Source organism: Chiloscyllium plagiosum, unplaced genomic scaffold (genome assembly GCF_037043375.1).
Source record: "Chiloscyllium plagiosum isolate Xiang-an unplaced genomic scaffold, Cpla_swu_hap1 HiC_scaffold_30, whole genome shotgun sequence".
Lineage (NCBI taxonomy): Eukaryota > Metazoa > Chordata > Chondrichthyes > Orectolobiformes > Hemiscylliidae > Chiloscyllium > Chiloscyllium plagiosum.
In genome coordinates this window covers 53,955,394-53,977,131 of record NW_028270168.1, presented here as the reverse complement: position 1 = coordinate 53,977,131, position 21,738 = coordinate 53,955,394, and the positions used below count along the sequence as shown (strand labels likewise).

General features: G+C 41.7%; 1 protein-coding gene across 1 annotated transcript in view; it reads right to left on the bottom strand.

Moving 5' to 3' along the window:
* Positions 1 to 21,738, bottom strand: part of kcnq4 (potassium voltage-gated channel, KQT-like subfamily, member 4) — a 789,375-nt gene that overhangs the window by 116,957 nt on the left and 650,680 nt on the right. Inside the window, exon 8 of the mRNA XM_043717965.2 lies at positions 8,573 to 8,661. Within this exon, the coding sequence (XP_043573900.1) occupies positions 8,573 to 8,661 (89 nt within the window). The remainder of the gene's footprint in view (positions 1 to 8,572; positions 8,662 to 21,738) is intronic.

The window sequence follows — 21,738 nt, the reverse complement described above, 5'->3', positions numbered from 1 at the left end:
CTAGGATAAATCCCATCTGGCCTAGGGCGACTTAACCATTTTCACACTTTCTAGAATTGCTAACATCTCCTCCTTATGAATCTCAATCCCATCTAGTCTAATAGCCTGTATCTCAGTATTCTCCTCAACAACATTTTCTTTCTCCTGTGTGAATACTGAAGAAAAATATTCATTTAGCGTCTCTCTGATCTCCCGAGACTCCACGCACAACTTCCCTTACTGTCCTTGACTGGCTCTAATTCTACCCTAGTCATTCTTTTATTCCTGACATACCTATAGAAAGCTTCAGGGTTTTCCTTGATCCTAGGTGCCAAAGACTTCTCATGTCGCCTCCTGGCTCTTCTTACCTCTCTCTTTAGGTCCTTCCTGGCTAACTTGTAATTCTTAAGTGCCCTAACTGGGCCTTCACATCTCATCTTTACATAAGCCTGCTTGTTCCTCTGGACTAAAGGTTCAACTTCTTTAGTAAACCATGGCTCCAGTGCTCGATCACTTTCTCCCTGCCTGACAGGTACATATTATCAAGGATACGCAGTAGCTGTTCCTTGAACAAACTCCACATTTCAATTGTGTCCATCCCCTGCAGTTCCTTTCCCCCACCTGTAGACCAGGTAAACTACAACCCAGGGTTCTGAAAGAGATAGCTGAGGATATTGTGGAGGCATTGGTGTGATCTTTCAGAAATTATTGGAGTAAGGGAGAGTCCTAGAGGATCGGGAAATGGCTAATGTATCATCCCTGTTTCAGAAGGGAGGGAGGCAGATGGGAAATTACAGGCTGGCTAGTCTGAAATCAGTCATTGGGATGATTTTAGAATCCATTATTTAAGATTGAGATTGCAGACAACTTGTAACTACATGATAAAATAGGGCTAATTCAGCATGGCTTTGTCAAGGGGAGGTCACAACAAAAAATTCTGTTAGATATCTTTGAGGAGGTAACAAGCAAGTTCAATAAAGGAGAACCAGTGTATGAGATCTAGTTGGATTTCTAGAATGCCTTTGACAAGGTGTCATAAATGAGGCTGCCAAATCAGATAAGAGCGTATAGTTTTGGGGCAAGGTACTGTCGTGGATAGAAGATTGGCTGACTGGCAGAAGGCAGAAAGTGGGGATAAAAGGGTCTTTTCAGAATAGCAGCCAGTGACTTGTGGTGTTCTGCAGGGATCAGCACTGGGACCACAATTATTCACATTATACATTAACAATCTGGATGAAGGAACTGAGGACATTGTTTGCAGATGACACAAAGATAATACTGAGGAAGCATGGAGGCCGCAAAAAGAGTAGCATAGGTTGGAGGTGATGTCCAAGTGCCAATGTTGGACTGGTTTGGACAAGGTCAAAAATCACATGACACCAGGTTATAGCCCAACAGGTTTATTTGAAAACACTAGCTCTCGAATCACTGTTCGTTCATCAGATGTTAGTGAGAGACGAAGGCCTTTGACACAGAACAGATAAGGAGAAGATCAAAGGCTTATACAACACATGCTAGGAGAGTGGGCAAAGAAGTGACAGTTGGAATACAATGTGGGAAACTGTGAAGTTATGCACTTTGGTCAGAAAAAGAGGCATTAACTATTTTCTAAATGGGGAAAGGCTTTGGAAATCTGAAGAATAAAGGAACTTAGGAGTTCTAGTTTAGGATTCCTGTAAGGTTAACATGCAGTTTCAGTCGACAGTTAGGAAGGCAAATACAATGTTAGCATTCCTTTCGACTGAAGGCCTGAACACAAGAACAGAGATGTGCTGCTCATGCTGTATAAGGTTCTGGTCAGGCTGTATTTGGAATATTGTGAGCAGAATTGGAAGGGTGTGCTGTCCTTGATGTGAGCCAAGTGAGGTTCACAGGAATGATCCTGGGAATGCAGAGTTTGTCATATGAGCAGCAGTTGAGGACTCTGTACTCAATGGAATTTTGAAGAATGAGGGGTTCTCATCAAAACTTACTGAATACTGAGAGGCCTGGATAGACTGGATGTGGGGGTGATATTTCCACCTGTCGGATAGACTAGGACCTGAGGGCACAGCCTCAGGGTGAAGGGATGATCCTTCAGAACTGAGATAAGAAGGAATTTCTTCAGCAAGAATGGGTGAATCTGTGGAACTCATTGTAATAGAAGGTTGTGGAGGCGAAGTCATAATGTATTTAAGATAGGTTCTTGATTAGTAAGGGGAACAAAGTTTGTGGAGAAGGCAGGAGAAAATTTCAGCAAATTCGATGGGCCAATTGGACTAATACTGTTCTTCAATCATGTAGTCATATGGTCATGTATCTTTGAAACTCTCTTCCTGAAAGATCAGTGGAAACAGAGTTTTTGAATATTTCTAAGACAGAGATAGATGAGTTCTTGTTAAAAAAGGGGGTGAAAAGGGGTAGAAATGTGTAGTTGAGGTTACACTTAGATCAGTCGTGATCTTAATGAATATTACAGCAGGCACAAGGACCTGAATGGCTTATTCCTGTTCCTAATTTGTATGTTTGTATATTCTAATAGCTGGAGAGATGGAAAACTGATCTGCAGACGGGTCCAATGATATCAACAAGGGATCATCTTCAATTTGTTGCTGGATTTAAGTTCTAGTGAGAGCACTGGCATGGGATCTTCTTTACATTTCCTCACTTTAATAGATGACCCACACCTACTGCACCTCCCAACAAGCTCAATGGAACCTGTTGACATAAATCATCATAGGTTTTATTGCGATCCTAGTGAAGATCCCCAGTTCTTTACTGCAGTGTGAGGTCATTGGCCAAAGTGGGTGATTATTCTATTTTGCCAGGCATTCCAACCAGAACTCTATCAACAAATACATTGACTTGGATCCCGTTTATCACCCTGAGAAAAAGAACAGGAAATTACATCACCACAGGAAATGGCATCACCAACCCACGGAAACCCAAATGCATAAATAAAAAGCAGACCATACCACCAATACTTCATGTGGAGGCTCACTGATGATGTTACCTAGTATGATGACAAAACGTTTAAAACCAAACCTTCCAGCTCAGCGAGCAAACCTGCATCCAGAACCACAACCTGAGCTAAAAAATTTCTCAAAACTCATTTAGATTTCTATTAAGGGTTTATTGTTACGTGTACTCAAGTGTGAGGTACAAGAGTACAGTGAAAAATGTACAATGTCGCCATCTTACGTACAAAATTCCTAGGTACAAAATCTTAGCTGTAGAAATAGAAAATAAAGATATAGGTCAGCACTACAGTCTTAGAATCATAGAGGTCTACAGCATGGAAACAGGCCCTAACTTGCCCATGCTATCCATTTTTCACAATTAAGCTACTTCCATTTGTTTGCGTTTGGTCCATATTCCTCCGTACCTATCTCATCCACGTGCCTGACTAAATGTTTCTTAAATGATGAAATTGCATTTGCTTCCAACACTACCTCTGGCAGCCCATTCCAGACACTCACCACCCTCTCTGTGAAAAAAACTGCCCCTTTGGACCCTTTTGTATTTCTCCTCTCTCACCTTAAACCTATGCCCTCTAGTTTTTAGACTTCGTTACCATTGGGAAAAGCTGTTGGCTAGCTATCTTATCTACTCCTCTCATGATTTTATAGACCTCTATAAGATCACCCCTCAGTCTCCTATGCTCCGGGGGAAAGAAGTCCCAGCCTACCCAACCTCCTTATAACTCAAACCTTCCAGTCCATGTAGCATCCTAGTAAATCTTTTCTGCACTCTTTCTGGTTTAATAATATCCTTTCTATAGTAGGATGAGCAGAACTACATGTTATATACCAAATGTGGCCTTACCAACGTCTTGTCCAGCTGTAACAAGATATCCTAACTCCTATACTCAATGCTCTGACTGATGAAAGCAAGCATGTCAAAAGCCTTGTTCCTCATCCTGTCTACTTGTGATTCCACCTTCAAGCAGCTATGAACTTGTACCCTGGATCTCTTTGTTCTATAACACTCCCATGACCCTATCGTTGACTGCCCTGATTTGACCCACCAAAATGGAACATCTGCATTTATCTAAATTAAACTCTAAAGTCATTTTAGTATAAAAGTGGAAAAATAAAGAAATAAAGCTAAAATGTCAAATATTACATGGGTCTGCAAATGCTCCAAGTTGAGCTTACCCCAATAGGGCTCATTCTGCCCTGCACTGGGTATGCTTTCCTGTACGGTGCTAAGACTCATCTGTATTCACCAACCACCTGTGCTGTTGACTGTTGCAAGGCTTTGACCCAGAGTGCCGCTTCGCCACTGCCATCATCCTTCAAAACCGACTGCCATTGCTGCCACCATTCATTGCTGACCACCACTGATGCCATCCTTCACTACCGCCATCTGGGCTTGCATTGGGCCCCAGCTGCTGCTGTGCTTCATTGCCACCTTAGTCACCTCACTGCAAAGTCCCGCTCTAGTACAGCTCCAGGCATTGATGCAGCATGATGCTGCCTTCTGGCTGACATCAATGTCCCACAGCCACTGCTTGATTAAGCAACTTGATTTCTCACCAGGGATCTGACTAAATGAGATTTTGTTTCATTGCACTTGAGCCTGTTGGCGGATGCCACGAATCCCAGACTCATAATTTTTAGCCTATGGTGAGTTTAAAATATTGGGTGAACAGGGTCTTCCTTGCTTATGGTGCTAATTCTGACTGGAGTTTGATAGCAGAAGCCCTTTATCTAATGTGTTGGGAATACATATTTAAGGACAAACTTGGAAAACTGGGAGATTCAAAGTATTTTTTTTTAGATTAGATTATAGATTATATTACAGTGTGGAAACAGGCCCTTCGGCCCAACAAGTCCACACCGACCCGCCGAAGCGAAACCCACCCATACCCCTACATTTACCCCTTACCTAACACTACGGGCAATTTAGTATGGCCAATTCACCTGACCCTGCACATCTTTGGACTGTGGGAGGAAACCGGAGCACCCGGAGGAAACCCACGCAGACACGGGGAGAACGTGTAAACTCCACACAGTCAGTCGCCTGAGGCAGGAATTGAACCCAGGTCTCAGGCGCTGTGAGGCAGCAGTGCTAACCACTGTGCCACCGTGCCACCCTTTTCTGGATTGAAAAGGGTGTTACCATGTGACTTCTTGGAAATTAAGACAACAGTTTAATGTGTGCTGTGGTTGGCCTTTGTGCAAATTGTTGCCCAGAAACCCTTTCTGATTCTATTGCACAGATTCAAGCTTCAGACTAAAGAAGGCATTTCAAAGCTGGAAGTGCTTCCTGAAATCCTTTTCTCAGGAGAAATTTTTGAAAACTGATAGAATTATCAAATACCAGTATTTCTGTTTCCTGCTAAAATCAGAAGGGAAGAAGACTCAAATCCAAGTTGACTGGAAGCAGAATTGGACATCTATCTATGGCTGTCAGCAATTTGGCTTCATCAACATGAAATTTAGTGGACATGAAAAGTCATTATATTTTATCATTCGTTCCTGACACTTAGCCCTCAGGGATTTCCTTTTCCTTTTTGAAATGCATTTTCTCCACATCCTTTTGCATTTTTATTTATTCATCCATGGGATGTGGGTTTCACTGGCTGGACCAGCATTTATAGCCCATCCCTAACTGCCTGGAGTGCAGTTAAGAGTCAATTGCATTATTGTGGATCTGGAGTCACATGTAGACCAGGTAAGGATGGCAGATTTCCTTACTGAAAGGACATTAGTGAAATAGATGGATATTCCTGACAATCAGCAGTGATTTCATAGCTATCATTAGACTCTTATTTCTAGATTATTATTGAATTCAAATTCCATCATCTGCCCTGGCAAATTCAAACTCAGGTCCCCAGAACATTATCAAGGTCTCTAGATTAATAGTCTCGCAATAATGCCATGAGGCATTATCTATCCCTATATTCCTTGTGTGAATGTGTCTATGTATGTACAATTTTAATTCTTGATCATAGCTTTAGTATTAATCACTGTTTGCCACTTTCCATAAAAAGGTTTTGCTGATGATAAGTAGTTAGTTTGATTTAATTAAGGAAGTCTGGCTAATTTTTAAAAAGTACTGAATAATAGTACAAAAGAAGTAATTGGCTATTTTATTTATTTAATTAAAGAGTTATATTGAAAATATAACTTGTGGTATGGCAGGTCTTGATTCTATTATCTGTTCTATTATCAGAACAGATGTAGTTTTAAGGAAGGAAGTTTGCCATCCTGACCTGGTCTGGCCCCACTCCAGCCCCACAGTTGTGTGGTTGTCTGCCTTCTAAAATGGTTAGCAAACCACTTAGTTCAAGGGTAGTTAGGGATGGACAACCTGGCCTTACTATTGATAGTGCACAGTAGCATTTCCAGAGAGCTTCTCTGCAGGATATGATTTATCCTATGGAAATGTATCTTATATGGGATCTGTTCTGAGTTGGTCAGAAGGCTGTTGAATGTAACCTGCTGGCTAACCACACAGAGGCTTGTTAGGCATGTTGGGTGTGTCCGTCTCAGGTCTTGACAATACACTCAAACCACACTGGTGCAGTGGACTCCAGATGGTGCAGTCTGAGCTCTAAAATGTCTCTGTTAACTTGATGAGGAAGATATACCCAGGGAGAATATTTTTAATCCAAATACAACCTTCTCAACTTGTAGGAAAAATGTTTGCAACAAAACAATAAGAGCAAAATACTACAGATGTTGAAAATCTGAATCAAACACAGAGAATTCTGGAGAAACTCATCAGATATGGCAGCACTTTCAGAAAGATGATGATAATTAACATTTTGAGTACATTATCAGTCATATTGGACTCAAAATGTTATTTCTCTTCCTCGTTAACATCAACTATGATTCTCTGTCCACAGATGCTGCCAGGCCTGCTGAGGTTTTCCAGCATTCCATGTATTTGCTGCAACAAAATAATAATTATTTTCTGGATTCAATGTTGGTTTAGGTTTCATTCTTTCTTCAATTGCTTCAGTAATGTTGATGCAAGCAGATACCTTTGTGTTTTGGAGGGGCACTTTCAAACAGATGGGAACTGCCAATTGGGTAAGAGCTAGGGTGAGAATTGCCAACTCCAAACCATCTGGTCTTATAAAACTTTTAACCATTCAAGAATAGGACAAACTCCATGATATCCACCCCGTGACCCCTGCCACTGGTTTTCCAGCAGCTATGTAGCTCTGGGTTGATTCATTAGATTATTCTGATGCTTGTCCCTATTTAAACTGAATGAATGCTTTCAGGAACTTTGGAAACCAACCGTTTGTAACTGATGCCATTAGAGCAATAGAGGAGACAAGGCATAGGGTGCTTTTATAACAGATGTTATGTTTTTGTAACTATATTATTCTTCAAACAAGCAATGATTGTGATTAGCACAAAAACTCTCTGCCTAAAGTTCATTTCCTCTTTACCTGAACAATTGAAGCTGAAATTCTGAGTCAGACAGGAACCATCAATCTCGTGCTGTTTAGGGACTATTTTAATGTAAATTTAAAAACATGTCATAACAAGTGAAAGAAAACTTGGGGTATCTATGGATCAAGGAATGATTGTTTTTTCATACTAAGCAGTTTTCAAACAATTCAGTGTGCAGTGCCCTACATGCTTATGAAAATAACATTGAATCAACTGAATCTAATCTCTCCAATGTCAACCTGGAAAACTAAATATAAAGTCCTCCCACTACAAACACTCCTGAGTGGTCATGGGTACTTCATGGAAAATAAATCAGGAAAAATATAGAATTTACACAATGCCAGGACAACATGGAAATGGGGACATGAAAACTGCGACACAGGCTGCTGCTGTCTCTTTTCCCATTACAGGACAATGGGGGTGTGCAAGCTCTTCAATACTAGTGAATATGGCAGTAATATAACTGCAATAGTGGACAACAAAGAGAAAGGAACCTTTTTTCTTGGTCTGCCGGCAACCACAAGTCGCATACAAGAAACACACATTGTTTCAAAGTATTCTTTTTAAAGTTTTCAAGCAATAATGCTTCAATAATAAAGAATTTGCTGATGCTTAGGTTCCAGATTATACATTATTAATTGTCACTTGGGCAAAACAGTGACTTAGTATTAGTTTTTGTGGCACATCTTTAATTAGCAATTTGAAAAATAAAAACTTTCAGGAGGACCACATTTCCCTTGAGGATGTGGATTCATGTTACGCTTCCACCTGCAACCTTTCTACCTTCCACTTGCGAGCCTGGAGAATGAGCATAGATATGCACAATGACTATAAGAGAAGCATATCAAGCCTAGACTTGCATGCAATTACAAAAGTACACCAACAGCAGTGAAGTGAGAAGTGGTAATTTGTACTGATTTTCCCCCTTCTGGGGCACTAAGGCCAAAAATTGAATTTTCAAGAATTCACTTGCAAGCTCCTGCAATGTTCAGATTATATTTATCAGGGATCAAGACTTCTGGGCCCAGAAATAATCAGTCCTGTAAGATCTCAATGGACTGCCTGGCAGAACAATTAAATTGGTATTTTCTCTTCATTGGAACAACACAGATTAGACAGAGTGAAAACTGAAGTCAGGTAGAGACTGAAACGCAGGTTGATACAACAAATTGTTACTTCAGTGGTCTGTGGGTACATGCCTGAACGAAGGTAGAACACTGTCATAGTAATACCAGGTGGCCGTCAGGTATGGCCGACTCACATCTGTAGAGTAGAGACGCCAAGCAGCCTGGATAAATAAAACAGAGAAAGACACACACCAACAGATCAAACCATCAAACAGGACAGGACAAAAGAAAGCAAAATAAAAAGTGGCACATAAAACACCATGCAAGATAATGGGAATTTTACACTGAGAGCAATTTCATTGATTAATGAGGCATTGCAGCTTCATGTCATAAGGAAACAGTATGTATAATTATTGGTGCATGTAAAATAATATACAATAATCTATAACACTGTTGAAATCTGCAAATTAATTACAAAGTTGTGATTAAAAGGATTCAGATACTTGGCAATATTGCAGTGAACGGTGAATACTCACCCTGAATGAGTTCCAAGGACATTTGTTTTTAATGCATTTGAACATTTTCTTCTCATCAAGACAACAACAGGGCCTAGAAAAGTGCTGTTAGAATGTCATCATCCTCTACTCCCTCACCAACTGCCTGAACTTCAATTCTGAATATATTGTGAGTGGTCACACATGGTTCTATCGTGGGGAGTTTCATAACACTCATCGTCAACGTCCATCACCAACAGCAAGACAATTTCTAAGAATCCTCACTTCTAGCACTGTATGTGCAGCATTGTGTCAGCGACACAAAACAGTTCCTATGAGGTGCTGATATTAAGGAGTAATATCGACACTGACTTTCAGTCCTTGCTCAGGTCCACCGACACATGCTTTACAAACACCTGTTCACACTTCACATTTGTGGGGAATAAGTTAGACTGGAAGTCAGGCTGGGTCACCTGAAAAGAGCCAAAGGGGCTGCTAGTTGCCAAGGTGGGTTGAGCAGAAATCCTGCTTCAGGGTTCTAGCAATGCGTACAAAAATTAAAACAGCACAATGAAACAAAGAGGGGAGGAGGAGTTGCATTTTTGATTCAGGCGAGTATCTCAGCAGTAATCAGAGACAAAATAACTGAAGGATCATCCAGTGAGGCTTTGTGGGTGGAGCTAAGAAATAAACAGGGGTTGGTGATGTTATTGAGATGTACAATAAGCCCCCAAATAATCAACAGGAATTAGAGGAACAAATATGCAAGGAGACTGTGGAGACTTGCAGGAGCAATAAGGTTGTCATAGTTGGGGATTATAATTTTCCTAACATAGACTGGGATTGCCAGGGTGTTAAAGGCTTAGATGGGGTGGAATTTAAGTGTGTTCAGTAAAGTTTCCTCAAACAGCATATAGAGGGCCCTACTCAGGAAGGGGCAAAACTCTTGGGAAATAGAGCAGGGCAGATGACAGAGGTGACAGTGGTAGAGCCCTTTGCAACCAGTGACCAGAGTTCTATTAATTTTAAAATAGTTGTGGAGAGGTCAAAGCTGGTCCAAGGCTCAAGTTCTAAATTGGGGCAAAGCAAATTTTGATAGAATTAGATTTGAGCTTGAAGGGGTTAATTGGAGTAGTTTGTTTGCAGGCAAAGGGATCTTCGGCAAATGAGTGGCTTTTAAAATCGAGATAGCTAGAGTTCAAGGTCTACATGTTCCTGTGAGGGTGAGAGGCAGGTTTGACAGGAATAGGGAACCCTGGATGACAAGAGATTTTGAGGCTTTGACCAGAAAAAACGAGGCATGGCTCAGGTACAGGCAGCTGGGATCAAGGGAATATCTGGAGGGGATGCAGAAGTTTACCGAAGAAGGAAATCAGGAAGGCATAAAGGGGGCATGAGATAGCCTTGGCTGAGAAGATTAGTATAATCCAAAAAGGTTCATTAAGTATATTAAAGGAAAAAGAATAAAAGAAAATGAAAAAGGAGAGGGCCCCTCAAGGACCATAGTAGACATTTATGTGTATAACTACAGGAGATGGACGAGGTCCTCAATGAATACTTATCGTCTGTATTTACGATGGAGAAGGACATGAAGACTTGGGAACTTGGGGAGGTTAGTGGTCATATCTTTGGGGACAGTCCATATCACAGTAGAGGAGGTGTTGGATGTACTGGAATGTATGGAGGTGAATAAATCTCCTAGTCCTGACTAGATATACCCAAGATCACTGGAGGAGGCTGGAGAAGAAATTGCGGGGGTCCTGGCTGATATTTTTGCATCATCGTTAGTCACTAGTGAGGTCCTGGAAGACTGGAGGGTTGCGAATGTTGTGCTCTCACTCAAGAAGGGCTGCAAAGAAAAACCTTGGAACAATAGACCAGTAGGCTTAACATTTGTGGAAGGTACATTACTTGAGAAGATTCTGATAAGATATACATACATTTGAAAAGACAGGGTTAGGAATAATCAGCATGGCTTTGTGCATGGGAGAGCATGCCTCACAAATTTGTTAGAGGTCTTTGACAAAGTGACCAGGAAGGTTGATGAGGGCAGGGCTGTAGACGTAGTCGATGTAGATTTCAGTAAGGCCTTTGATAAGGTTCTACATGGTAGGCTGCTCTGGAAGGTTAGATCGCATGGAATCCAGGGGGAGCTGGCAAATTGGCTTGATGGTAGGAAGCAGAGAGTAATAGTGGAAGAATCTTTGTCAGACTGGAGGCTTGTGACTGGTGGTGCACCTCAGGCGTTGATGCTGGGCCCATTGCTGTTTGTTATTTATATCAATGATTTGGTTAAGAATATATAAGGCATGATTAGTAAGCTTGCAAATGACATTAAAATAGGCAGTATCGTGGACAGTGAGGAAGGTTACCAGAAATTGCAGCAGGATCTTGATCAGCTGGGGAAGTGGGCCGAGAAATGGCAAAAAGAGTTTAATGTAGATAAGTGAGAGGTCTTGCATCTTGGAAAGTCAAATCAACAGAGGAGCTTCATGGTGAATGGCAGGGCGTAAAAGAGTGCAGTGGAAGTGAGGGACTTTGGAGTTCAGGTGCAGAGTTCTCTGAGAATGAAGTCATAGGGAGACAAGGCAGTGAAGAAGGCTTTTGGCACACAGGCCTCCATCAGTCAGGGCACTGAGTATAGAAGTTGGGAAGTTATGTTGCAGTTGTACAGGATGTTGGTGAGACCACACTTGGGAGTATTGTGTTCAGTTTTGGTCACCTTGCTACAGGAGGATGTCATTAAACTGGAAAGAGTGCAGATTAACAAGGATGTTGCCGGACTCAACGGTCTGAGTTGTAGAGAGAGGTTGGACAAGCTCGGATTTTTTTCTTTAGAGTGTCGGAGGCTTGGGGAGGGTGGTGGTTATAGAAGTGCATAACATCATGTGAGTCATGGACAGAGTGAATGCACTTAGTCTTTTTCCCAGGGTTGGAGAATCGAGGACTAGAAAGCATCAGTTTAAGGTTAGAGGAAAAGAACAAAAGGGAACCTGAGGTGATACATATATGGAATGAGCTGCCAGGGGAAGTGGTTGAGATGGGTATATTAACAACATTTAAAAGGGATTTGGACAAATATGTGGATAAGAAAGGTTGAGAAGGATATGGGCCAAGTGCAGGGAAATGGGGTTAGCGTTGATGGACATTTTGGTCAGCATGAACCAGTTTGGGCTGAAGGGCCTATCTCCATGCTGTAGGACCCTATGACTCTATATACCAGCAACTCACCCAGGCTCCTCAAATAACACCTTCCAAACACTACATCTAAAAAACACAAGGGCAGCAGACACACAGGAACACCACCACCTTAAAGTTCCCCTCCAGGCTGCACATCATCCTGACTGGTTCAAAATCGTAGAATGCCCTTCTTAACAGCATCTTCAGCTCAAGGACTGCATCAGTTCAAGAAAGCAACTCACCACCCAACTGCTTAAAGGATGGACAATAAATACCTTGCAAGAACTGTAATAAACACTACATCGGACAAACAGGCAGAAAACTAGCCACCAGGATACATGAACATCAATTAGCCACAAAAAGATATGACACACTCTCATTAGTATCCTTACACATAGATTTGGAAGGACACCACTTCGACTATGACAACACATCCATCCTAGGCCATGGCTAACAGAGACACACACGAGAATTCCTTGAAGCATGGCATTCCAACCGGAACTCTATCAACAAACACATTGACTTGGATCTCATTTACCCACCCATTGAGAAAAAGAACCAGAAATGACATCATCACGGGAAATGACATCACTAACCCAAGAAAGCCTAAACATATAAATAGAAAGTGGGCCACGCCACCAGTGCTTCATCCGGAGGCTCACTGATGATGTTACCTAATATGATGACAAAACATCTGACAACAAACCTTCCAGCTCAGCGAGCAAACCTACATCCATGGACAATAAATCCTAGACAGCAACCCATGATATACTAAAACAAAATTCCTCAACCCCTTACAACCCTCTCAACTCCTTCATATGCCCCGATACTCATTTGTGCCACTGTATATATTCTGCATACCCCATATGGCTCCTTATGTTCCCTATATGCCTCCAAACATTCCCCATTGCCCCTCAATACCCCTTTATTAACTTACTGCCAAACCATAGTTTCTACTATTTCTTACCTTGTACCTTCAAGTAACCATGTATCTATCAAAAAAGTCCTTTTATTTAAAGTTCAATATTACAAACTGTACTTTCTTGACATGTATGGCACTTCTTTGACAGTTGCAAAGGGTTTATTCACTTTTTCAGAACAATCTTCTCTATTGTCAACAATCTCAAAGACTACCTGGCACACCATGAATACCGAAGACTCCCAAAAAGAGAGTATGATCCCAATTCAAAAAGATGTTCTTGACAAGAACCTAATATGTCCAATGGCATTCAAATTAATCCATGAAGTTCAAATCAGTTCTCAGCAAGTGTACTTTGTATGCACAGACTTCCAGGCGAAAGGAACATTAAAATCTCACTCCAGTGGATGCAGTTGAAGATTTCAATGCCCAGCTGCCTCTGCAAAGCATGGTGGCACAAATCCGGCCTGACTCCCCCATCCCCACAAAAATGAGAATGCTTTGTTCTGGGGTGAAACTTGTTATTTCAGGGCACTCTTGTCATTTTCATCATAAAGGCGAGCCTCTCTGTAATGGGCAAAATTAAGGTCATGAATAAAGAAGAGCCTTTGCATCTATCAAGCTCTAAGATTTGATGAAATGGATACCTGAGGATACATCTTGCATTATTACTAGTAACACTAATATTCACTGCAATTTCACTTGTTTTTCTCCACATTTTTTTTCATCAGGATCTGCTTTCCTCCAGAACAATAGCGGGTACTCAGTACTGAGAGTGCAACTTTGTCAGAGTTTTATGCTTCAGATGAATGTTAAGATTTTTGTCCAGTACATGTTAAAGATTTCATGGAATTGATTGATGAAAAGCACAGAATTCTTCCTATGTCATGTCCAATGTTTCTCTGTCAATTAATTGTTCTTTGTATATTTTTATACCACTATGTAATTTCAATTACACTTTAAACTATTTCACACCAAGGTTGTTTAACGAAACAAGTAAGGTTTTCATCTTTTAGGGCTTTGTAGAGTTCTTGTGTTGTAGCAGAGTTAGTATTTCAAGTTCAATATGATGATTCTTCACAGTTCTAAAGGAGAGTCATTTAGAAATGTTAAAGTAAATTTGTAGTAGCCACAATTTTACAGAATACGATGAGGTTGTTTTCATTAAAGCATAGAAGGCTGAGTGTCGTAGACAGATCAAACATTGAGACACCTTTACTTGTACTACAAGGGTCAATAACTAAGAGGCACAATTTAAAGGTGAGAAACAAGAGGTTTAGAGGGGATACGAAGAAAAGAATGTTTCCAACCAGAGGAATATGCAACTTACTGGCAAAAGGGTGGTTGTTGTTGGGACCTTCAAAACATTGAAGAATAATTTAGATGCACACTTTAAACATCATAGCACAAAGGACTCAAGCCAAGTACTGAAAAATAAGATTAGAGTAGATAGCTGCTTGATGATTGGCATAGATAGAATGGCCAACGACCTTCTTAATATGCTGCAAACCCTCTGTGATTCTTTGATTCTAATAAACTTGTACATTAAAAACAACTCTTCAGCATCAACACTGTCATGCACACAACTGTTTGGGTTTGCTGATCTGATTTCAAAATTGCCTTCTTGCACTCTCCAAGTCCCAAACGGTGAATGAGCTCCTCAAGGAATTTAACAGAGAAAAAGCAGGACACTGGCTTCCCCAGTCACCTGGGCTTTGAAAATTAAAGCATCCCCAAAAGTCTCAGGGCACTGACACACCAGCATTCTTTTCAAAACTTACACCAATCTCACCTCTGACAGCAACTGAAAATCAACTGCTTGATTAAAAAATCAAGGAAACTTTGAGCCCTGATGAAGGGCTTTTACCCGAAACGTCGATTTTCCTGCTCCTCGGATGCTGCCTTACCTGCAGTGCTTTTCCAGCAACACTCTAATCTAGATAATTTAATTGATTGTCCAATCCTATTACTTAATTATAAATTTGGTTACTATTTAAAATACAAATGCATGTATGGCTCTTTTGCAGCTTCAGCCAATTCTATTGCCAGCGGTATCCTGAATATGGTGACTGCTTGTCATGATAGCATTTTGTCAGGTGACCCTCATGCAGAATCAGTCTATGAGAATTCTCTGATTTTGTTGTGAGTGAATCCTGAATAAGCATTGATCAAAATTTGTCCACACAGTGGCAAAGAATTCAAGATCGACAGGACAGCATATAAGCAAAAAGATGGGAAAACTCATTGGGTCCTATAAAGTTTGCCAGATCACACAATGTACACCTGTTGACCTACCTCTGAACCCTGAATTCTTTGGGAAGGAAAGAAATTTGAGAAGAAAAACTGAGGCCAATTCAGAAAAACACTGGCATTTCCTTTTGATTTCCTGAGATGTCACACTAAATTTCAGGAAAGTATGACAGTCCATTATTCCTGACATCATACTTAAAGAGCAACTTACCTATATACATTTCTTGGAACAGTGAAGGAGTGAACCAATATTCGCTAAATGTTTAGGGAGTCTATTCCACAGAGTCAACAAATTTAGCCAATCTCATAATCTTCACTAAACATGGGTGACCAAGCCATCCAACTTTAATTTCCTTTCCATTATTCTGTATGCCAATGAGATTGTCCTTGCTTGATTCCACTCTTGCCAATATGACTGTAGTTAGAACATCTCCAACAATTGCTTCTATTTCAGTTCAGGCACCATTTTTTCTGAAATCTTCCAAAAACTGTCCTTAGCCACTATCTTTGCCACATGTCATTTCTTGGTAATGTCATTCAAAACAATGGTATGAACGATCACATAGACACGAATCATATCCAACTCTTATTTCTCTACTATTTCTCTCAATCTCTGCACACTTGTCAAGATATCTGTTCAATATCGAAAATTAAATTAACCACATTTCCTTTCAGTTAAATATTGCACTAAAGCTCATGTTAAAACAAAGGATTGTTAAGGTGCAGAGGAACCCAGGATTTTATAGTGTCTCTGTGTTTTTTGTTATGAAGATTTTACAAATATATTAAGGACAAAAGGGTAACTAGGGAGAGAATAGGGTCCCTCAGAGATCAGCAAAGCAGCCTATGTGTGGAACCACAGGACATGGGTGAGATATGAAATGAGTATATTGCATCAGTGTTTACTGTGGAGAAGGACATGGCAGATATAAAATGTGGGGAAATAGATGGTGACATCTTGAAAAATGTTCATATTACAGAGTAGAAGGTGCTGGATGTCTTGAAATGCATAAAAGTGGATAAATGCCTATGACCTGATCAGGTGTACTCTAGAACTCTGTGGGAAGCTAGGAAAGTGATTGCTTGGACTCTTGCTGAGATATCTGTATCATGGATAGTCACAGGTGAGGTGCTGGAAGACTGGAGGTTGGCTAACGTGATGCCACTATCTAAGAAAGGTGGTAAGGAAAAGCAAAGGAATTATAGACCGGTCAACTTGACACTGGTGGTGGGCAAGTTGTTGGAGGGAATCCTGAGGGACAGGATTTACATGTATTTGGAAAGGCGAGGATTGACTCGGGATAGTCAACATGGCTTTGTGAATGGGAAATCATGTCTCACGAACTAATTCAGTTTTTTGAAGAAGTAACAGAATTGATGAGGACAGAGCAGTGGACATGATCAATATGGACTTCAGTAAGGCATTTGACAAGGTTCCTCATGGTAGACTGATTAGCAAATTTAGATCTCATTGGATAGAGAACTGGCTCGAAGGTAGAAGACAGAGGGTGGTGATGGAGGGTTGCTTTTCAGACTGGAGGCATGTGACCAGTGGAGTGACACAAGGATCGGTGTTGGTTTCATTGCTTTTCGTCATTTATAGAGTCATAGTGATGTACAGCATGGAAACAGAACCTTCGGTCCAACCTGTCCATGCCGACCAGATATCCCAACCCAATCTAATCCCACCTGCCAGCACGCAGCCCATATCCCTCCAAACCCTTCCTATTCAGATATCCATCCAGATGGCTCTCAAATGTTGCAATTGTACCAGCCTCCACCACATCCTCTGGCAGCTCATTCCATACACCTATTACCCTCTGTGTGAAACAGTTGCCCTGTAGGTCTCTTTTATATCTTTCCCCACTCGCCCTAAACCTATGCCCTCTAGTTCTGGACTCCCCGAACCCAGGGAAAAGACTTTGCCTATTTACCCTATCCATGCCCATCATAATTTTGTAAACCACTATAAGGTCACCCCTTAGCCTCTGATGCTCCAGGGAAAACAGGCCCAGCCTGTTCAGCCTCCCCCAAAAGCAGGAATCCTCCAACCCTGGCAACATCTTTGTAAATCTTTTCTAACCCTTTCAGGTTTAACAACATCTTACAGATAGGAAGGAGACCAGAATTGCACGCAATATTCCAACAGTGGCCTAACCAATGATGTGAATAAAAGAGGTATAGTTAGTAGGTTTGCAGACGACACCAAAATTGGAGGTACAGTGGACAGCAAAGAAGGTTACTTCAGAGTACAATGAGACCTTGATCAGATAGGCCAATGGGCTGAGGAGTGGCAAATGGAGTTTAATTAGATAAATGTGAGGTGCTGCATTTTGGAAAGACAAATCAGGGCAGAACTTATACACTTAATGGTAAGGTCCGAGGGAGTGTTGCTGAACAAAGAGACCTTGGAGTGCAGGTTCAGAGTTCCTTGAATGTGGAGTCACAGGTAGATAGGATAGTGAAGAAGGCATTTGGTATGCTTTCCTTTATTGGTCAGAGCATTGAGTACAGGAGTTGGGAGGTCATGTTGTGGCTGTCTAGGACATTGGTTATGCCACTTTTGGAATATATTGTGCAATTCTGCTCTCTCTCCTATCGGAACAATGTTGTGAAACTTGAAAGGGTTCAGAAAAGATTTACAGGACGTTGCCAGGGCTGGAGGATTTGAGCTACAGGTAGAGGCTGAATAGGCTGGGGCTGCTTTCCCTGGAGCGTCGGAGACTGAGGGGTGACCTTATGGAGGTCTATAAAATCATGAGAGGCATAGATAGGTAAATAGACAAGGTATTTTCCCTGAGGTGTGGGAGTCCAGAACTAGATGGCACAGATTAAGGTTGAGAGGGGGAAAATTTAAAAGGCATCGAAGGGGCAACATTTTTCATGCAGAGGATGGTGCATGTATTGAATGAGGTGTAGTGGACAGCCAGAGAAAGTGGTAGAGGCTGGTACAATTGCAACATTTAAAAGGCATCTAGATGGGTATATGAATAGGAAGTGTTTAGGGAAATACGGGCCAAGTGCTGGCAAATGGGACTAGATTAGGTAAGGATATCTGGTAGGCATGGACGAGTTGGACCGAAGGGTCTGTTTCCATGTTGTACATCTCTATGACTCTAAGTGCAAAAGCAGATATGTACCACTCAGCCCATCAAGTCTGCTCTGTCATTCATTGAGATCATGGCTATTCTGCTAATCCTCAACTCCACCGTCCGACCTTATCCTCACAACTCTTAACTCCCTTATTTATAAACAAAAATCTGTCTACTTCAGCCACAATATATTTAACGACCCAGCCTCAATAGTACTTTGTGGTAAAGGATTCCATAGATTCACCACCTTGTGTGAAAAAAAACCTCCTCATTTCTGTCTTAACTGGATGACTCTCTACGAGATTATGCTCTCTTGTCCCAGACTTTTCCACAATTGGAAAAATGCTTTCTCAAGTCCTTTAAGAATCTCATTGGCTTCAATAAGACCTCTCATTCTCCTAAACTTCCAATTCACTCAATCTCTCCACATTAGAAAATCACTCCATATCTGGTGTCAATCTGAAGAACCTACTCTAGCCTCCTCCAATGCCAATATATCTTTCCTTTGCTGAGGGTTGAAAAACTGAACAAGTGCCTTGTATAGTTTTAGCAAGAACCCCTCCCTCTACTTTTGTACTTCAATCCTGTTGAAACAAAGCCTAACATTCCCCTTTCCTACTATCTAGTAAATTGGATTGCTAGCTTTCTGTGATTTATCCATGAGAACTTTGGGATACGAGTGTTGCTGTCTGGGATTTTTTGCCCATCCCGGATTGCCTGGGAGCAGGCGTGATGTAGTTCCAAGTCAGGATGATGTGCGACCTGGAAAGCAGCTTTCAGGTGGTGGTAATGCCCTTGTTCTTCTAGATGGTAATAATTTGGGAGGTTCTGTTGGAAGAGCCTGGTGAGTTACTGTTATCTGTTTCATTCTTCTATTTTAATTTTTGTACACAATGCTGGAACCCTTCGGGAGATTTTCTGCCCAGCCCACCTCGGCAACGAGCAGCTTCTTAGGTTCTTGTCAGGTGGCACAACCTAGTTTCCTCACAAATTATTCCTTGCAAATCTGAAATCATCATAGAATCCCTACAGTGTAGAAACAGGCTATTTGGTCCAACAAGTCCATACCGACCCTCCGAAGAGTATCCCACCCAGACCTATTCCACTACCCTATTACTCTACATTTCCCCTGACTAATGCCCCGAGCCTACACATCCTAGAACACCATGGGCAATTCAGCATGGCCAATTCACCTAACCTGCACATCTTTGGACTGTGGGAAGAAACTGGAGCAGCTGGAGGAAACCCATGCAAACACAGGGAGAATGTGCAAACTCCACACACACTGAGGCTGGAATCAAACCTTGGTCCCTTGCACTGTGAGGTAGCAGCGCTAACCACTGAGCCACTGTGTTACTCTAAATGTGACACAATGGTGAAGACTGCTCCTCCAAACAGAAACTGGCTCTCTCCTGCTCTTACTTAGTCAGGCTATTAGCAATGAACATGGGAAAGATACAATCTGTGAATGGAGCAGCAATAGGCAGGGTAGGTGCTAGTCATAAGGGAGTCTCTGGGCTAAGTGTCTGCTAGAGACTGGTGGTTGGATGAAAATCATATGAACACAGGAATTAGGAGCAGGGGTAGGACATTCAGTCTCTTGAGCCTGGTCCAACATTCAATAAGAAGGGCTGATGTTTTCACCTTTTGACTTCCACATTCCCATCCATTCCCAATTATCTTCTACGCCATATTCTATGGTCTATTTACCTGCACCTATAAAACATTCAACTACCCTGCCCCTACCGCCTTCTGAGGCAAAGTCACAGAATCCTCTAAGACAAAATAATTCTCCTCATCTCTGTCCCAAAAGGGCAACCCCTAATTTTAGAAATCACCCACAAGAGAAAACATCTTTTTCAAACCACGTCTTTAAGACTATTCAGGATCTTATACAGTTCAAACAAATCACTCCTCACTCTTTGAAACTCTAGTGGATTTATATCCACCCTGTCCAAACTTTTCTCATAAACGTATCGATAAGGACCCTCACCAATTTTTACAGATGCACTATTGAAAGCATACTGTGCGAGTGCATACTGGCCTGGTATGGGAAGGACCATAAGAAACTACAGAAGGTGGTGTGCACAGCCCAGACCATCATGGAAGCCAACCTTCCAGCTACCTGCTGCGGAAAGGCTGCCAACATCATCAAAGACAGATTGCACCTCAGTAATAATCTTTACAACCTCTTCCGTCAGGTAGAAGACACAGAATCCTGAACACACGCACTAGCAGGTTCAGGAATAGCTTCTTCCCGACCATTATTAGACTGATGAATGCACTCTCGAGTCTCAAATAATGCTGATCCTGCTAACATTGATCTGGCCTAGCGCACACCCTGTGCAATGTAACCTGGATGTCTCTGTCTAAGTCTTTTTACTCTGTACACCCTCGCTTAATACAATCTGTCTGCATATACTGCTCATAAACAAAGCTTTTCACTGTACTTTAGTACACAGGACAATAAATCAATTGATAAGAGAACCTGCTCAATCTCGGCATTGATCTAGTAAATCTCCTCCTAATCACCTTCATTATGTTTAAACATCGAAGCAAAAAAATACATATAGCAATTGATATGTGGAGTCACCAATGCCCTGTACAACTGCAGCCTAACAACCTTACTTTTAAATACAATTCTCTTACAAAAAGCTATCAGTCTTACAGAATTAGAATTCTTACAGTGTGAAAGCAAGCCATTTGACCCATCGAGTCCACACCGATATTCCGAAGAGCATTCCACCCAGACCCACCCCATCTCCATAGACCTTGCATCTCCTATGGCTAACTCACCTTACCTACACATCCCTGGACACTATGGGTAATTTAACATGGACAATTGACCTAACTTGCACATCTTTGGATTGTGGGAGGAAACCAGGGCACCCTGAGGAAACCCACACAGACACGGGGAGAATGTGCAAATTCCACACAGTCACCTGAGGGTGGAATTGAACTGGGCTTCTGGTGTTCTGAGGCAGCAGTGCTAACCACTGAGCCACCATGATACGCCTTGATAATGTGCAGTGCCTGTATAATAACCTTTTGTTACTATTGACTAGAAAGCAGAGATCACTCTGCACTTTGAAATTCTGAGGCTGAGATGCAGTGATGGGGGGAGGCCAGGGGTGGTGGTAGCTAGCCACTGGAGGGGAAGACATATTTTGCAAGGCGCTTGCTTGTCTCCAGGATTTGAGGACACTGGAAGGTGCTTACAGGAAGCTGCAAAGGGGATGGTGGGGAGGTGGGATCTGTAATTGGGGACTGGGGAAGACAGGGAAGCTCCAAGGCAGATGGAATGGGAGAAAGGATGGCTGCATGGAAATATCAGGCCCACAGGAAGGTTGCAAGGGGATAAAG